Source organism: Phaethon lepturus, unplaced genomic scaffold (genome assembly GCF_000687285.1).
Source record: "Phaethon lepturus isolate BGI_N335 unplaced genomic scaffold, ASM68728v1 scaffold1835, whole genome shotgun sequence".
In the NCBI taxonomy this organism is placed as follows: domain Eukaryota; kingdom Metazoa; phylum Chordata; class Aves; order Phaethontiformes; family Phaethontidae; genus Phaethon; species Phaethon lepturus.
This window is the reverse complement of record NW_010540967.1, coordinates 96,459-116,827: the sequence shown is the minus strand read 5'-3', so window position 1 is coordinate 116,827 and position 20,369 is coordinate 96,459. Positions and strand designations below refer to the sequence as shown.

Below are 20,369 nucleotides of genomic sequence, written 5' to 3'. Positions count from 1 at the left end.
GGTGGTGTTGGGTTGATGGTGGGACTTGATGGTCCTTTTCTGGTCTTCTACAATCTTAATGATTCTGTGATTCTGTGATATTTCCACTCCGCCTCTTTTCTTCTACTTGTTATAACACACAACAGTGTTCATTATTGTTAGTTATCGGTTTAATTTGAGCGAAATACCAAAAATCTAAATATATAAAGTTGCATCGCAGCTATTAAAACAAGCAGTGTCAGCACACTCAAAGTACTGTTGTACCACAGCAGAACGAAGCAATAAAGCATTCATTTTGCGGATGAGAGGTATTACACTTAAATTTAACACTATAAAGGATGACCCATGTAACACAATCTCTACACAAAATATATTATTTAGATGCAGTGATCAAATCATAACAATTTTGGGGCAAAATCTTTAGCTCTTTGGCAATAGCGATGACAACAAGAACAAAAAAAAACAAAAAAAGTGGAAAGAAATTTAAGTCAAAACCTAAATTTCTATTTAAACTTACTTTTGACAAAAAAGTGTTGCCCTTGTACTCCAAGTCCATTATAACTTTCCCTTCATTCTTTTCATTTTTTTGCTCCCACAAGGGAACAAGTTGATTTATGTCTTATTGAAAAAGAATCCTTGTTATTAGAATGTGAAATAAACCCATTGAGATTAATAGCTATCACAGTGACAAATTAGGCATTGTCTGCAAGAAATCTTGATGGTAAAATGGAAAGTCGTAAGACTATCATCACTTATCTGTTGACTTAGAGATGTTTTTTCCTCATTTCAGGTAGTGAGATAGCAAGCTACTTTTATGCAATGATAAATTCTCTTAAGACAAGCAACTCCAAAGACTTAATTCTTGGACTCTCATTCAAAATATTTCACTGAAAAGTTATCATTTAGGTACAGTGTACAACAACGACGGGCTCATTGGGGATGTAAAGGTCAAAGGCAGCCTTGGCTGCAGTGACCATGAGATGGAATTCAGGACCCTGCGAGTAGAGAGGAGGGCAAAAAATAAGATCACAACCCTGTACTTCAGGAGAGCAGGCTCTGGCCTCTTCAAAGGTCTCCCTGGAAAAGTCCAGTGCGGTAAGGCCCTGGAAGGAAAGGTGACCCAAGAAAGCTGGTTAATATTCAGAGATCATCTCCAAACTCAAAAGTCCATCCCAGCAAGTAGAAGTCAGGCAAAAATGCCAGGAGGCCTGCATGGATAAATAAAGAGCTCCTGGCCAAATTCAAACACAAAAAGGAAGCATGCAGAAGGTGGAAGCAGTGGCAGGTAATGTGGGAGAGATACAGAGACATTACCTGAGAATGCAGGGATGAGGTTGAGAAAGCCAAAGGTCAAATGGAATTGAATCTGGCCATGGATATCAAAGGCAACAAGAAGGGCTTCTATAGGTAGACAGGTGACAAAACGAAGGATAGGGTTCACCTCTGACTGAGGTAGGGAACCTGGTGACACAGGACATGGAAAAGGCTGAGGTACTAAATGCCTTCTTCACTTCAGTCTTTAATAGCAAGACCAGAGTCCAGAGGTCCACGGGTGCAGAGAGAGCTGGTTGATGTCATTGCAAGGCCTCTCTCAGTAATCTTTGAATGATCAGAAAATTGGCAGAAGTGCCCAAAGACTAGAGGAATGCAAATGTCACTCATGTGCTCAAGAAGGGTAAGAAGGAGGACCTGGAGAACTACAGGCTGGTCAGTCTCACCTCGATCTCCAGAAAGGCAACAGAGCTACTAATCCTGGAAACCATATCCAGGCACATGAAGGACAAGAAAGCAACCAGGAGTAGTCAGCACAGATTGACCTAGAGGAAGTCATGATTTACCAACTTAAGAAAACTCTACAATGAAATGACTGGCTTGGTAGATGAGGAGAGAGCAGTGGACATTGTGTACCTGGATTTCACAAAGCTTTCAATGCTGTCTCCTCACAAGATCCTCATAGAGAAGCTGTTGAAGGGGCTGGATGAACAGTCAGGTGCACTGAAAACTGGCTGAACAGCCACACCCAGAGGATAGTGATCAGTGGCACAAAGACTGCGTGGAGCCCAGTTAATTAGCAGTGTACCCCAGGAGTCAGAGGCAGTGGGCACGCACTAAAACACAGGAGATTCTCTCTGAACATCAGGAAACACTTGTTTGAGGGTGACCGAGCACTGGCACAGGTTGATTAGGAAGGTGGTGGAGTCTCTCTCCTTGAAGATACTCAAAAGTCATCTGGGAATGGTCCTGGGCAACGGTAACTGGCTCTAGGTAGCCCTGCTTAAGCAGGGGAGTTGGACCAGATGACCTCCAGAGGTCCCTCCCAACCTCAACCCTTCAGTCATTCTGTGATTCTAATCAGATGGATCTTCTAAGTATAGTCAAGTAGAAGACTATGCTCCAGTACACATTGTCTACTAGTTTAATATATTTTTATCCACACAATAGTTTTTGACCACAGCATTAAAAAAAGCAAATAGGTTTCTTCTATGATTGGAATATGCTCATCATAGGTTTTTCCTTAATTTCATACGGATATCCACTTGGGGTAAAACATTCATATGACGGAGTGAAATCTCAAAGACTGAGATCAAGTAAAGAGCTTCTCCCTAACTTTTTTCCAGTGTTTTACCTTCAGAAGTTCTCATCTGCACGTCTGTTTTTCTCTGATATTTGCTTTCATCTGATGAATAGTTCACAGTGATCTATTCTCATGTGAACACTAAATTGTACTCTTCTATGATCAGAAGCAGATTCTTTTGGGTAATGTGAGTATTCAGTTATTTTGTTCCAATAAACAATACAATTTTGTGTCTGCTTGTGCCAGGGACTTGATTATTGTACTGGGAAATAAATTAGTAGTAATCTAAGCAACAGGTAAAACTGGAGTAACAGCAGTTACAAGCCTCATTATATTGTCCCATTTAACCCTGTTAGGGCTGGCTCACCTCTGCTAGCAGGAAAGCTACTCAGTGCCTGTGCCCTTTCAGCTTATTATTTTTTTGTGGCTGCTAACAAAATGCAGAAATTCATTATGACTGGTGGTTTTTCTGCACCTGATGACAAGGAACAAGTCTCAGACCTCCAGCTCATTTAGTACTTGTCTATTTTAACACTGGTAATGACTTCTGATCTGCTTTGCTTTCAAGTGACCGCCTAAGAGTAAGAGATGCTGCAACATTAACATTTCTAATGTATCTCACATTTCTGAAAATGTGAAAAACATAAAAACAATCCACACAAATTTATTTTTTTCTCTGTCATTTTAAGCACTTTTCCATGAGGTGAGGAAAGGTTGGTAAAGGCCCTTTTATTCTTCAGAAAATTATAACCATTACTTAATCCTTACAATTCAATCTTTATACTGCAAGAAGCTCTTAAAAACATTCTTGTGGTCAGTCTCTAATTTCCTTCACTTGCTTGTGGAGCTCCCTGAACAAGAAGTTTCACAGGAGAAAAAGCCTGGCAAGAGTGTTCTGAGAGAAAGGGATACAAAATACCATTTACCTACTGATCACTGAAACTATACTCAGCATTTCATTCAAACTTCAGAGCTCAACTGGAAAACAAATCTTCCATGCACACTAGGTTATTGTTAGCCGAGTATCTCACAAGACTGTGCTCTGATTTAAATAAACTCCAAAGAAGTTTCGTGGCTCAGCTATCCTCATACCTGCACATTTAAACATCACAATGATTTTTTAGCATCTCTTTAACTACTGCAAGGCATGCTTAAGGTATTATACTGCAAACTTCTGCAGCACTGTCTAGCATACAATTATTTCCAAGAGCTTCCGAGTATCTGAAAATCAATTATCACTCACAGTACTGCATGTGGGACAACAGGAAACTATGGCAGCTTGTGCAGCCAGCTGCTTAGAAAATTTGCCTTAAACAATTCCTCTTTTGTCCAGTGACAGTTCTCTTATGCCCCATTTATGCAACATGATGAAATTCTATGTGCTTTTTAAAAATACGTTTTCAGAAATAGCTCTTGAATGCTGTTATCTCAAGTGCAGCGTGAAAGTTGCAGTTTTAAAGGAATTTTTTTGCTAAAATAAATCAGTGTTATGTTAACTTTTTCGAATCAGCAACAAGAAAAATAAAAATCAAAAATTGCTAGCATCACTTGATATTAACTACTGTTGTCCTAGTAAAAGCTGATTCTGTACACATTTTGGGTTTAAGCCTACACTTTGCATTTTGGAAGATAAAAATATTTACACAATTAAAGGCATGCATTTAAAAACAACACCAAGTTTCAGATACATTAAAGTATTCTGACTACTCTCCTCAAAAGCTTTTTTTCTGCTAAAATTCTGCACTTGAAATTTTTGAGGTATTGAAGTATACGCTGTGACTATCTTGTCATCACCATAATCAACTTTATTTGCATTAATACTGCAAGTCTTTTGTAAACGTGCCCCACACTTGATTTTGCAGTTCATTAATGCATTCTTCTCAAGCAACAGGAGGGTATGCATTCATTGCATACGCCTATGATGTATATGTATTTGGCCATTATCTCTCTTCTTATTCAAAAAAAGACCTTAAGCTGCCTCAGGAGGACTGCACACATACAAATCATGTTAGACTCCTCCTTACTAGGTCTATCTCAGAAAAGCCCATCTCCATTTGTTTATGTTTCATGTCTCTGTCTAAAATATATAGGGTCACCTGTTTCTCTTCTTCCGATGCTCTCTGTTGGAATTTTCTGATTCACTGCCACTGCTGGTGTTACAGCGAGACCGTGATCTGTAGAGGAGAAAAGCAACATCTCAAGGTGAACATCTGAAGTACTTCTAAACAAGGAATAAACAAAACTGCAAAGACATTACTAGGAAAATCAAAATTAGAAGACTCTAGAGGGCTTGTCTACACCTGAAAGTCATATTATCTTTTTCCCATTAGTTGATTGGGAATAACTGCGCTGAAGGTAGTGCACCCAGGGTGCAGTGTCAGGTGAGTGCTATTTTCCATCTGAATCACTGCACTGCATTTTTGTTTTGTTTGTTTTATTTTACCTCATCTCTCAGCATTCTTTGTGTATACGCCACAGTGAAATGTTTCTCTGAGGTGTGAAATGTTTTGTCTTTAAACTGTATGCATTCTGCCTCTTTTCTTCTTGCATATTGTGGGACACCGAACAACACACTAATTCTGCTTTTGCAGGCAAAACAAAATGCTCACCAGATTTGTCATCTTCTATTCACCTCAATTTCCATCTAGCTTCTAGTAAGTTCATATCATTTTTCAAGGGTCAGGCAGTACGGAAGAAACACCAATAACTGTGATCCTGTTGATCTTTACAAATACAGAAAGACTGAAGTGCACACATTGGCAGGTGTATCAGCACAGTTTTGGGATGACCTGATACACAGCTACAAAGGTGGTCCATCATGTGAGGAAAAAGAAATAAAGCAGTTACTTCTGTATCACCTCTGACTGCAAAGCTTCAAATGATAAGGTGACATTTATGACTCTGGTTATTTATTACTGAAGAAGACTGGTGGAACAGGCTGATGCAGAACTTCAAGAAGAAAATGGGCATATGCATACCTACAGGCAAACTCCCCTCAGTAGAGAGAAGTGCTTGGCCACTACTGTCTGAGACCCTTAAATCCCTGGCTGCTACTGATCAACACTTTGGAGCAGACAGACCAGCTGCCAGGGCTCTGGTCCTAGAAACCAGGACACTGTTACTGTACCACTGGGCTAAGTCCTAAAAAGTGGCACTGCCATCAGAAACTGGTCTGGACTATTCTTTAGTGTGGTGATGGTCTCTGCATGCCTCCAAAGAAAGATACGTTTCTCTGCAGCACTGGCAGCCCAGCTGATTAATGGGGAAAATTGACCAATATTAACAAGAGCTGGCCTAGAAGGATTTAGGATATAAGGTGTTAGAATAGGTGATGATTTTGCAATGGAAAACAGAATTTGTTTTCTGAGGTCTCTGGGCATAAGATAGGAGATATAACGGGATGACTCCTGATGCTGCTGGCAGAGACACATACTTTCTTGTGCCTTCTGGCTTTTCTTTTGCTCTTTGATGAGCCACTACTGTAAGCGGATGGATTTGTTAAACGACACCTCAAACAAGCTGAGGAGTGAAGGCAGTTCATTAGGCTAAGGTAACAGGTAAGGGGAAGCATTTCACGACAAGGCTGGAGGCTATTTACAAGCACCTACTCACTGCATGTTCTAACAGTTTAGGGGGAAGAGCCCAAATGGGATGAGGGCAGATGAAAGAGACTTCCCAGGGAACAGAAGTTCCTGTTTTTGTTCCATAGCTGCAGCAGGGAGCTCCCCTGAGTGTCCTATCTGGTCAGGGACACATCACTCCACCTTCTGTCTCTGAAACTAGGACACTGTTACAGATGCCCTTCTGACACAGCTGAGACTCTCATGAATTTGCCCATAATACCAGTGAATTATGGTTGGTTTTATGAAATTGCTGTGTCATTGAACGCCTTGGAGTCTATGGAGTCTGGTTTCCCCCCCTCTCAAACTACAAAATCATTAACTCAAATAGCTCCCATTCAAACACAGATGTTTTAGAATAATAGGACAACCAAGGCCTAGGAAAATCGGTTCAGCCCAGCTTGTCTGTAGGGAATAGGCTTGGAAAAGTGAAGTTTCCCCAGAAGAGAAGCAGAAACCTCTCCCCATCCCCAAATTTCATGGCTCATAATTTAAAGCCATTGAGAGGCCCAGGATAGCCAGTTTCCCAGGTAAAAATATACATTTCTGGGTGAAACTGAAAGTGGGGATAAGAAAGATGTATGTTACTACAGAAAAATGTACCCCCGAAGGAAGAAGGAAGATTAAAAGATGGTCTCCAAAAGATAATGGCTCAAGCACATTCAGAGAGTTCAGAGCAATAAATGCCCCAGAACCGCAGCAGACCTTAAATGCCCAAAAGTATACCTTTTTTGTCCCAAATTTATCAGATGTTTAATAAATATTCCACTGATCTTGAATCTCAACATTACCAGGTCATCCAAGCAACACTCTTCTTTCACACTTTCAGGTCATCAGAGCAACTCTGCTCTTTTATATTTCTCTGCACTTCCAAGTATCTTCTTACTCTGATTTAAGCAATTTATCCCATAAGATACCAAGGCAGCAAAAATCACACTGTGTCAGGAGAAGCGCAAGATAAAACATCCTATTTGCTCAAGTTCAAGATAAGCCTTTCTCTAAGTTTTCAGGAATGGAAATCTGATCCAGCTTTTGGATCCTGCACATGAAATTACCTTGTATTCGCTGTCAGGAAAGCACTTGCGGGGAGACAGCGGGGCTGCTGAGCTGTCAGCTGAGTGGCAGCTGCTCACGCTGCCTGTCAGAATATTATCTTTCACTGAATATTAAACATCAGCTTTCACCCAACTGAATAAAATATCAAAAAATGGGAACAAAGGTGGTTTCCTAAGTCAGGTGCAAGAACACGAGATCATCCTGATTGCTGACAATTGCAAAGCACCCTTCAACCTTTTCTCCTGCTTTCTTCATCATGCAATATATTCGGCATTTTGTGGATGGTATATCTGTATGGTCTGACACAAGGAGCAAGACAGACAGAACAAATACAGCCCAGAAGGGGGCTTGGGGGTGGGGTGGGTTGCAGGATTTGGTATTTCAGATAAACAGTTGACAGAGAAGGCTCATATTCTTCTATTCCTTTTCTGATTAAAATGAAAGAAAATTAGCAGAAGTGTGAGGAAGTGGAGAAGGTCTGTTCCAGCGTGCCATAACAAACCTGTACATTTGTAATGTAATACAGTAGGCACAGCCTTTGGGAAGAGGTCCCTTCTGAGTACTGGGGTTTTCCACCTGAGATGCCTAACTAAGTCCTCTCAGTTTTATGTGCTGGACATCCACCATGGGACTATCACGGGGAGCTTGTAATGGTTAACACCCTTCAGAAAAATAATCTGTTATCTTATAATAGGTGCAAAGTACGTGAGCACTTTCCCTGACTTCCTGTGATTGTCCCCGAGATGTTTGTATCTCTGCCAGGTCTCCTTTCCCATGCTGCAGCAGTGAATCAGATCCTGGGAGTGCCTCCTCTCCTTCGTAAGCTTCAAGAAACTCTGACATCGACATGGACTCCTTTTTCCAGCAGCCAGGGCAAGAGCACAGGCGTGAGAAGGAGCACAGCACAGAATCACGGCGGGCAGATGTGGCATCAGAGAACTCCAGATGCAAAAATCCGTCAAAAGCTGAAGTAGTGGAAGGGCACACCAAAATTCACACCATCATTTGATTTGGAAATGTCACAACTAGTCAAGACTGCACAGGGGAAAAAAAGAAGCTGAAGAAAAAATTCAGCAAAAAATGTGCAAGACAGTGAGAAGACTGTAAGAAGTTTCATATGCCTCTGCACCCACCTTTTGCAGAACAATTAATTTCAAATGATAGTACACTTGCTTTCAAAATAGATTTAATTAAAAGTGGACTAGGAGGCTGGAGAACTTAAAATCTGCAGATGCAAAATCCAAAAGCTTCTGGAATTGACTTTCAAGTTGCAGACAAGCCTTTAGTAAAGTTCCACAAACTGCTTCTGGCATTGTGTAGTAACAATGTGCAAGGTAGCTTGTAGGAATCTGTGCTGTGATGAGGTTATGCTACAGAACGCTTTAGCAAAAGTAAAATAGGAAAGAAAAAGTTAAACAGGTGGAACACAACAAGCCTTTTAAACATTCAAGAACATGGGGGAGAAGGAAGGAAGGGAAGGGATGCAAGGAACTAAAATATGATCGGTACCTTCACTATCATTTCATGGCTGCTATATATTATATATTTACCTTCTCCTTTGCTTTAAATCTGAATCTTCACCACTGTTTTGATTTTTCCTGTGACATTAAGGAAGTTTTAATGAAATGCCATTGGGTCACTTAACACAAATACACAAAAACTTTTTTTTGTAAAAAACACTTTACAAAGGTTTTTTTCAATATGAATTAAGGAAGGGCATGTGCTTGTTTTAAACTTTTTACAACACCTCTACAATGATTTGTGAATTCATAAGCCCGTTCAAGCTCTCATTGCAAACCCCTGACTTGCAAGGTTAAGCACGTATGCTAGCTAGCCTTTAGAGTTTCCTACTGTTTCCAGCAAAGCAAAGCCTGATGTTTTTCTCTCAATTCCAGTAAAGACTGCATAAGCAACACGACTATTGTTATTAAACAGTTGAAAAAGGAAAGTACATGAATAAAACCAAGATTCAGGAAGACATAATTAGGTTAGAATCTACCTATTACTTTCAGTCTTCACAACCTCACAATATGAGGTGAGACTTTTAAAAACATTTTGTTGATGTGGTGGCCCAAGAGAAAACTTGCTATTGGCATGAACACCTGTCCTGAATACAGCAGCCAAATGCAAATCCCAGATGATAAATACTTTGCATCTCAAAAAATTTCCTACTGCACAGTGCACAAACACTCTTCTTCTCTTGGTACAAGGCAGTTTTGCACTGCACATCTCTATTCCTTTATTTTTACAGAGCCCAAGAGGTCCTTCTGACAACTAAGCTAGCAATGAATCGGAAAACCCGCTCAGGGAACACACTGCTATCAACATTTACAAGGGCTCTGTCCAACAGGGCAAATGAACGTAACTCTATTGACTTAGAGAGCGCTACACTGATTTACTTTAACTCAGGCATGAGGTCACTAAGCATAGACCACGGATGAGTTTACTTCACTCCTGTTCTAGACAGCTAATGGCAGATAAAAGGTCTGTAGCAGCTCAGAAACCTGACAAATATAAAGGCTTCACATCTAACTACATCTCCTCATAGATACAGTTGTGTCTTTGGAGATTCCTTTGCAAACCCTGGCTTTGAAAGCCAAAGATTTCAGAGATGTCAGCAGGAGATGTAACGCCAAAGTGCTGGCTCGTGAGGCAGTCCTGGAATACTGCAATGAATATGACACAGTAGCTCTGGTTGTCTGTACTTCACAGCAGTTCACAGCACCAGGGTACCTTAGCGATGAAAGCAGCTCCTCAGCAGGACAAATCATCCCAGGTAACATGTAGTCTCTCAAAACTGTATCACTTCAGAACTGACCCTGTAATTCGCACTTTGGACATACTCCAGGACACCCAGCACAGAATCTCCATCCATTTAATTTTACTTCTCTAAGTTACTTAATTCAGCACCTACCCATTAAAAACATGTTAAGTATCTCACAGTTGTATTTTTGCTGTCAGCCTCTCTAATGTAAAGTAATTCACATATGGGACTGTTGAAGACAGCGTTATGGCTCATTCATTTAATCTTTGTTGCATTTAAAGCAAAGCAACGTACTTAAAACAAAATACTGTTCTGTATTAGAAGCTCATTGTCAAACAAGGAGCATCCACCAGTCCTTTCCTTCACAAGGGGAATCTAGCTGCAGCAATTGAAACGATCTTGCAAATGCCAACAATGCAATTTCTCATATTTTTAACATAATTTTCCTAGTAGCCAGAACAGCACATGAGCAAAAAGCCTGAACAAAGCTGCTTTTACAAAAGCAGATCTGGTATTCTTGTTCAGGTTTTTTTTTGGACTGACAATTGGCCCCTACAGTACCCCTTTTCTCAGGACCCAGCTGTATCTCCGAGAGCCTTAACTGAACACAGAGTATTCAGGACTTCAGACTTTCTACTGTGAGAAGCTAATGGTAATTAACCCCGGGGCTCTTACCTCCTCCGGACTGGCTGCCCAGATTCATTCTCACTGCCACCTGACGGGTTCCGTCGCCGAGAGCAAGGAAACTTGGGTGATTTATTGCGGTCACTGGGAGAATTATACAGCCCACTAGGGTTAAAAAGGAATAGCAAACAGTCAGCTTTAGAATGTCCAGAAGAGTTAGGACAGCTAACTGAGATTCAGCCTACAAAAATGAGAAGGCTCACACACACACACTTATAGAAATATTCAGCTATACATATATGTATGTATACGTGTGCTATGTAAATATAGACAGTACTGCTTTCCAGTAATAAGTATTTTTCATTGAATCTTGAACATGTAGGAGACAGACCTCTTAGCACTGCCAAGCCAACAGCTCTAAGCTTACAAAATGTAGAACCAAATATATACATACTCTTTTAGCATAAAAAAATTCTGTGCTTTAGTATGAAGTATCCAACTCAAAGCTAGGCATTCAAATGCACCTCTGTTCTTTATGTTTCCTATGTATATAAGTATGAAAACAGTATACCTGTCACAACATAAATCTTCATCACAGAGCTAATGTTTGGAACAGTGAAACCATTTTAGCTCCAGCTCTCTGCTGTTCATCCATGAAACCCTCTGCCAATGGTCTGGAGGTGTTTCAAGTTTCAGGTTATGTACTTAAGCCTGGGTGGGACCCAATGGGTTGGGTTGTTACTGAATGAGATGTAGACTATCAAATGCCTGTATAGATTACCCTGTGATACCTTCCTCCAGAAGTGTAAGGACCTTTCACAACAGTGTAACAGAGCCTGTGATGGAGTACGTATCACTCAAAGGTGGTCTACTAATGTTCCACAACTTTTTGGAGGAAGGATGCTAAACTCAACTGCACATCTTTATCTAACATAGCCTTTCTCACAATGGCTATGTGGTAAATGTGATATTCTCACCGATTCCAGTTAAGATGTCTCCTTCTGCTTTCCTAACACCCTCTGACCTTCAAATTGGATATATTCATCTTCACCTGCTTCTGCAGACTGCTGAGAGCAATATTAACACTGGAGCCATAACTTGAGAAGCTGACACCACTTCTTCTTCTTTAAAACACACAAATAAACATCTATTGTAGCAAGAGAATATTTGCCCACTGCCTTGTCCTTATTCCAAAAACGACGTTTACAGAAGGAGCACAAACAATCATCACAAATCATCACAAGCACAAATCATCGTGGTGCCCCAGATGACACACCAGGTATAGAATTGAATCATCCCCTAAGAGCAGGACCGTCCTGGATTACACTTCATGTCTAGTTCAGTGGCTGTAAGCAACCACCTGCACGAAGACACAGGAGCCACCCACCCTAACCCTAACCCGAACCCGAACCCTAAACCTAACCCGAACCCTAATCCGAACCCGAACCCTAACCTCAGTAAATTGAATACGTATGACAGCTCCCCAGTGCTTTCTCAGTCCTCCACAATTCCCAGTCCAGGGGACTTACCAAGGCAGTTGCTACACCTCTGTCTTCAGAAGCCCTTGCAGATTTCTCTTCCATGACTCACCTAGCTTCTCCTGGGAATCCACTAACTCCCAGCATCCCTTCTAAAGGAGGACCACAGGTCTCCTACGCATGGTGAGTCACTACTTACTGCCTTTCTCCACGCTTTTAAAGTGCCTCCAATAGCTTCATCTGAAGATCGTAAGTTCTTACGCTAGAAAAATACAATCCTGATCTCTTTCTCCTTTCTCTGTACTACTCATGATCTTCTAGACAACATCCCCTGAACTTACCTCTTTCCCAGACTGAAGAAAAAGTCCTGCCCGGCCTATGCTCCTTGTACAGACTTCCTGCACAGCCATGCACACCTTTGATTATCCTTGCTGCCCCTCTCACAGTCTTTTCCTGAGATAAGGACATCAGGACTGCACTCTCAATTCATGGAGTAAATACATGATCCACAAGTTTATGTAATGGCATAATGCTGTTCTCTCACTTTCCTAATAATTCCTAATTGTTTTTCTGACTGCTACATAGTTGATGTTTTCATGAAGTTATTTATCGTAACTCCACAGCACCTCATTTTACTCAGAAATATAGGGTTATTTTTTTGCCCCCATGTGCCTCTCTTTACACTCACTCAGTATCATCTACCACCTAGTGACTCGTCACTCATACTTTAGTGGTCTTTCTACCACTTTTCATAGACAACTTTCATTCTCACTATCCCAAACAATTCTGTCCTGCCACCAAACCTTTCCACCCCTTTTACAGGTCTTTGACAAACATACTCAATAGCAGAGGTCCATGAATAGATCTCTGTGGAAAGCCACTGGTGGCTCTCATCCACTGACCATATCCTCCTACACCTACTTTCCTAATTTTTAGGAAATTAGGATTATTTATCCATGACAGGACCTATTTTCTTGTATGCAATACAGATTTATTGTGACCCTGTTAATAAAATATATTGTATCAATATCCTTCAACCTATTGCCATGGCATGATATTTACCATTGCATAATACCTAGGACACCATGCCTTGCCTTACCTCTGTGTGCCATTTTCCTCCCATGGTGCGCTTGTTTTACTTCTTTGGGTTTCTGGACTGTTTTCATTTTTCATCTTTTTAAAGCTAAATAAAAGTACAGATATTTTTTTCTTTAAACCCATAGTGTACAGATCACATTCTCTCCCCTTGACCTCTTAAAAGTTAATCTTAAAGGCATACAGTCATTAAAGAGACCCACCCTGGCATATAGCAATTTGCCTGCTATGTGAAAGAAGGCAAACAGCTGCTATGTTCACGAATCTATCCTAGAAAGAGAGACCGGAAGGGGGGGGAAGAAAAAAAAAAAAGACAAAAAAAAAAAAAAAGACCTGAAAATCACTTCTACAAACTCATAATTATGGTGGCACTGAGTCAGACAAAAGGTCAATCTTCTCTGAGAATAAACAAGAACAGATGCTTAGGCAAAAAGTCCAACAATAGGACAAATATACAATATGCTCTTACAGTCTTCCACAATACGCAGTTACCCAGAGGCTTTACCTGCTTTTTATTCTACATAGCTCTTGATGGAACTTTCTTCCATGGATTTACTTAAACATCTCTTGAACTTTAATTTTTGTCGTACATAGTGCCTAGTAGAAGTATGCTCCAGTATTTAACCATGGCACAAACAATTATTTCATTTTATTTCAAAACTTCCACCTCGTTCAAGATTTCCATCCTGTGTTCCTCACTAGTTCTGTGCTTATAGAAAGAAAAAAAGCCCTATGAATGATGGTTCCCTAATCACAAACTCCACCCCATAATTTGTTTTTTAAATACATTTCCAACAACTGTCTCATCTCTTTTCCAAGTGCGAGAATCACAGACTATTTAATCTCTCCCAGTATAGGAGTCACCACAAACCTCTGATTATCCTTATCATATTTCTCTACCATTTTTCCAGGTCTACAGTACCTTCTTTAAGTTGGGAGCAAAAAAGGCAGGGCTGGTAGCTATTCAAAACATGACAGACCACAGGTTCATAGAGTAGCATATTCTTCTCATTCCTTCCCCAGTAACTCCTTATGTTTTCTTTCTGCTAGACACTGAGTATAGTGTCTGACAGTGTGAAAGAGCTGTCTTCACTGACTGCTGCAAGGTAAAGCACCAGGACAGTCAAGATAGTCACCTGGCTTCAGAGATATCTCAGTGTTTGTAACCACTCTCCCATCAAACCTACAGGAGACCAGGGGGAAAAACAGCAGGATGCTCCAATTCTTCCTTTATTCCTACAATTCTCACAGCATCAGGTTTTTTACAACCGCCAACCCATTAGTGCTCCTAGATAGCCTGCTCGCTGCCACCCCAAGTGCTGGAAGGTGGCTTCCAGCTGAAGCATGCTTTTGCACCCATCTTCCCGCCAACAGCTAGTCACGCTTTTCCTGCATCATCATCTCTAGAGCTCACCTTCTACATGAACAAGCAATTCACCTGATACAGAACTGGATAGCCACATGGATTTCCACTAAGCTCTTCAAGAAGTACTATTGACAGCAACCCACTACAAGCATTAATGCAATATACCTTCCCAAAGTGCAACTTAAGCAGAAAAAAAAAAACCACTTTACACATGCTTACAGGGAGGAGGACATAAGCCAGAGTTTTTTGCCCAGAGCAGGAGGTGACAGACTCAGCTTTATGAAGGAATCGTGGCTATTTAACTCACTAATCCACTTTTAACTTCAGCCTTTGGTTACTGCAGGTCACTGAGTTAATCATTTAATTCCAACATAGTGAACAAAATGCAAAGCTACAGTAAGTCAGCGGGGAAAGAAATTAAATTACACTTTATCAGGTAAATAATTTTCTTAATACTGCAGCCATTAATTATTGACTCATATGTGCATACAATCTATTCCCAGGCTTAAAAAAGTATGCTTACTACAGACTAAGCAAGTAACTCAGGTAAACATGTTTCAGTCCTGCATTGCAAAAAGCAATTGTTTTTCCAGAGCATAAACTACTGAACAATACTTAGATTGAAGTTGGACTTAAAGAAATTTCAATAGTGTTCTGAAATCTTAAAAAAAACATGAGAGGTTAATTCACTGCATTAGATTCCTAAGTCATTATTCATTCAGAGCAGACACGCACTTTACAGCTACAGAGCTAGAGCATGGCAGCTCTTCAGATACTAGTATTATCTCCAGGAATGCAGCTGCAAAAGGGACTGAGTTCATTCAAAATATTTGAAAAGGTTAGGATCAGAATTTCATGAGAGATTACTGTTGTTGGGTTTTTTTATGGCTTACCCTGAATTTATACCACTTATGCAGAAGTAACCAACTATGCATCTCAACACTGGCTGAGATGTTAAACTACAAAAACTCAGCTTGCAAGAGCTGCTGAAAGATGCTTTGCAAGCATGACTGCCAATTAATGCGAGAATTACATAGGATGGAGTAAACTACTAAGTATGGGTGCTGCCTTTCACACATACTAAGCCTGGCAGACCTGAAAGGTGTGTCACATGCAGAGAGACCCAGAGAAAAACAAATCAATTTCTAAATAGAAAGCATGCAAGAAAAACAAACTTCCAACACTTTTTTTCTGGAAGTGACTAACGCTATTTAAAACCGTGACTAAGTGAGAATCTGCCTGTGAATTGCTTTTAAACTGTCAAGGTAAGAAACTAAACTCAGAAACCTTGAAGTTGCCATGCTGAGAGCCTCTTATTTTGGTTCTTGCTCTGCAACCTACCTATCCATTTCTTTTTAACAGTTCATTGCTAAAAATTCATACACAGCATTTGGAACACATCCTGTAGTGAAGGGCTCCTACCCCTTCCCAATACAATCATCTCTGCACTATGCAATTAGGGTACATCTTCCTCTGCACCTTTCTCCCTGCTAACAAATCACAGAATGACAGCATGGCTCGAGTTGGCAGGGACCTTTGGAGGTCATCTGGTCCAACCCCCTGCTAAGGCAGGGCCACCCAGGGCCAGTGGCCCAGGACCATTCCCAGAGAGCTGTTGAATTATCTCCAAGGATGGAGACTCCACCACCTCCTTGGGCAATTTGTGCAGGGCTTGGTCACCCTCACAGGGACGAAGTGTTTCCTGATGTTCAGAGGAACCCTCCTGTGTTTCAGTGTGTGCCCACTGCCTCTGGTCCTGTCAGTGGGCACCACTGAAAAGAGCCGGGCTCTGTCCTCCCTGCACCCTCCCTGCAGGTATTTATACACCTTTGTACTGTCTTCTGCTCAATGGCCTAGCTTCAGCTTGACCAAGTGGCAAAATCATAAACTTTCTTTTAACCCATGATCAGTATTATTTTCTAAGGGCTAGAATATTGGATTCAATTTCCCTCAAACTGAGGAAACAACTAAACTCAGCTCTTCTTTTTTGGGGCAACTGTTCTAAATATTAGGCAATAGGTAACACTATCCACCAAGTATTTGGAGTAAGTCTTTTAGATCCTGCTTCAGAGGTCAGTCCAGACAACTAGTATGTGAAGCCCACAGCTTCAATGGAGAGATAAGGCCAGAGTTACTCAGCTCAAAAAACCCTATCAGGGTCACTGGGCTTGCAGAGACAGACATCCAGGCAACTAAGCAAAAAAGGTTAGGTGCCAAGTTTTTGACTCATTGTTTTGTCAGATCACTCTTTTTTGATTCAGGCACACAAATTCCACCTAAAATTAAGGGTGGGGATATAAATCCCTTTCTGAATCTGAGCTTCACCTCTTTGTCTCAAATATGCCTAATAACCAGAGATGCACAATTTCAGCACTGATAATTAAACACAGCAGACCACACAAGTCCAGGGGAGCCCTGGCAATTGACCACTCCTAAAGGTCAGGCACACTCATGAGTTTTGTTCTGCATTTAACAGTTTAACAGGTAATGGACTGCAAGATTAACAGCACCGCTGGAAGAGAGGCCATGCCCAGCTCTTCCCTGCCCACACATCCCAAGCAGAGCTTGCCCAGTGCAGAGGCAGAAGAAATATGCCCCGAGGGCCCTGCCAGCCAGCCCACAGTGCCCAGGGGAGAGACACACAGGACTTCACAGGACTACCCTGAGCAGTGCCCCTTGGTCATTTTCCGGGGGGGGGGTCATAATAAAACCTGAGACTGTTTGTCTTCCCATTAACTTTTCCCAAATCATGGGTTTCCAAATTCTGTGTCACCTGGAATTCCCATTCTGATTTTCTGATAAACCTGGAACTCCTGCTCCAGGTTTATCAGAAAATCAGGATTTTTTAAAATTAATTACTGAGCAACACTCCCTGACCTTTGTCAGCAGAAGATCAGACAGTCCTGAACTTAAAGGCGGGATAAACTGTTACTAACGATTACTAAATGTGTTCCTCTATTCAATGCAATACACAATCTCTTAAAAGCTGGAAGGGAACTGTTGGTCTACATACCTTTTCACAGGGGAAGGTGCGATAATTTTGGTAGTTCCTTCATTTTCCCCATTTGTTGTAATCTGGCTCATGCTCTTAGAACCTGAAAAAAAAAACCAAACCACAAACAGAATGGTCCTGTAGCATATATGCTTGCATACCTATTCAGCATAATCACCTACTGAACACAGTGCAGCATGAGAGAAAATGATACACAATACACCTACTTGCTAAGGGTGTGTAAGGATCACACTTTCGTGTCTTATCCTTATTTCTAGTTATCACAGAAACATCATGAGAAAGTTTAACATGGGGGGCATTCACTAGTCTTCCACATGAGACAGAGGAGTTTGAAGCTGTTGTTCTCAAAGGTATCCTATGCCATTGCCACCAGAAGGGAATTCCCTGCTCAGTCACCAATGAGAAGAAAGGTGTGAGGAGAGCAAAGGCTATGAAGAAGCTTGGGAATCTCCAGTGTAATATCTATGACCTCTAAAACAATTGTTAGATTAGATGGTAAAGCAAGAGAAATATGTTTGCCTTATGTATGTATTTATGTATTTGCCTTAAGATGTACCAACACAGTGCAACATAACACTAGTATACCCTAAGTTATGACCAAGAAAATAACAGCCGTAAATAAATGGATTAGAAAACCAATAATGTAAATAGAGACCATAAAGAGTACTACTCTAACAGAGACAGAGTCAGAAAGTTTTGGCCAATATTTGAAAGTTATGTGCCTAGTTTCCAATTTTGTGCCCAATACTCTTTCCATTTTGATCCTACACTTTTTCACACTGTTGGCACTTAAATTCCCACCTGAGCCATGAAAGGGAACTTGAAGAAGCAGAAGGAACACGCACTTTCTCTTCTGTTTGAGACCCCATGTAACAGGCTTCAAAGCAACAGATTCGTGTATTCATGATTTAAAAGCACCGAGGGCCAACGGAATCTGGGTATTTCATACTGGGTTAACGTCAAAGTGGCATGGTAAGATTATGCTCTACAGATGTATACAGCTCAGTATTGTGAACAAAAACAGAACTATTCTGTTCAGCTTGGTATGTAATAATATATTAATGAAGTCAGGTTTGCTCCTACTGGTGCTATGATTTTAGTTCCCATGCTGTGCTATTAATCTGTAATTTTTCTTCAGTTCACACATTCTCCTTCCATTTAACTGACAATTTCAATCATTTCTTTCTGTTACCACCTCCAGAAACAGATGTTAAGTAAAACAACGGAGCAACATCACTGATGATCACAATGGTACATTAGCTCTGGATAGGATTCTGAACATGTTCATTGAAGATAATGAAACATACTGACTAAAGCCTGCAAGACTGCTAACAAGGAAATACCATGTCCTCTGGGCACAAGCAACAGCATCATCGGGTTGTTAATATAGTGGTACCAACTCAAAGCCTTTTCGTTTGGGTAAAACTAAAATGTAATGTCTTAAAATTAACTGCGGTGTGATTTTGCATTATAAGCTTTCTCCACAATCTCAGAGAAGAATTTCTCCACAATTTCCCCCAACTTTCCATACCACCCCTTTGACACACAAAGCCTCTGGACTCCCTCTACTTCAACACAACTACTTGAGATATCCTAAGGCACCTTTGGCCATCAATTACCTCTCCTACAGGTTAAATCTGCCAGTCTTCTGCAGACGCCTCATACACTGCAGAGGGTCTCAAGTGGCATTACTCGCCTTTCCTTACGCAATTCAGCCAAGCCCTTTATGTGTTTGACCCTACCACTTCTAATGTTGTAGTTTACTCCTTTCCCTCCTTAGTTTTTCAGACTAATGCCTGACAGAGGAGGGGAGCAGCCTGGGTCCTGTCTTGTACAATATTTGCTCCTTCAAGGCACTTTTTGCTGTTTATGCAAGCATAAGCACTAGGAAGAATTCAGAATATTCTGAAGAAGGAAATGCAGAATGGGCAGAGATTCAGAGACAGAAAGGAAAGTTATATTTTGGCATTCTGAACGAATCCTCTATTTTATACAGTAAGAGACAACCAACTCTTCAGACTCTCTGAAGCACTGCACATCTGCCCATACACTTATTTTCTGTTTTCAAGAACGAAGCAATAGCTACACTGCCACTACGACCAGCTTGGTAAAAAGACAGAACTACTGAATGAAAAACTTTCTTGAATTAATGTGGATAAGAAAATGATCAGAAAAAGAATCACCAATCTTCATTAAGTCCATAAAAGACTGCTACAAAAATTATTCCTCTGACCTCTAAAAAGAGAAAGATGTCTACAATCAAAAATCACAAATAAATAAAGATGACAGAATATAAGAACAGGAAGCAGAAATTTCCCACCTTTAAGGAAGGTACTAGTAGTGAAATGAAAATGGGAGTAGGTCAAAGTGTTAAACTACAAGGATATCTCAGGGTTTGTGACAGTATCCTTTTGCATGCAGATACATTTAGCTTCCCTAAAATAACCCACTACAATAAATTGCTCCGCAGAAGTATTAAAATCAGCAAAGATATGACTTTTTCAGACAAAGGAAATAATTTCAGTACTTCACCTATTACTGTGTGAGGTAGCTTCCAATTAATCTCCTCAGAGTGCTTGATGGAACAATAAGAATTCATGCTCCAAAACATGTCACAGCTATGGAAAAAAGCCAAGGGTCAAACGCTCTAAAAGTAATTGGCCACCTCCATAACTGGTCCCTTACTATGTTCGGCAATAGCCTTACCATTCTGCTGACACCCATCATCTCCAGCTGTCAGGCGATGGGGTGTTAGGAGGTGCAGAGTCAGTCCACCTCAGTGCAGAAAGGCTATGATGC

General features: G+C 40.8%; 1 protein-coding gene across 1 annotated transcript in view; it reads right to left on the bottom strand.

Moving 5' to 3' along the window:
• Window positions 1–4,646: 4,646 nt before the first annotated feature.
• The window catches only part of EPB41L4A (erythrocyte membrane protein band 4.1 like 4A), a gene marked incomplete at its 5' end in the record, with an annotated part of 61,068 nt that continues 45,345 nt past the window's right edge, over window positions 4,647–20,369 (bottom strand). Inside the window, 5 exon segments of the mRNA XM_010287572.1 lie at window positions 4,647–4,728; window positions 8,781–8,828; window positions 10,670–10,783; window positions 13,196–13,279; window positions 17,571–17,652. Of these exon segments, the coding sequence (XP_010285874.1) occupies window positions 4,647–4,728; window positions 8,781–8,828; window positions 10,670–10,783; window positions 13,196–13,279; window positions 17,571–17,652 (410 nt within the window).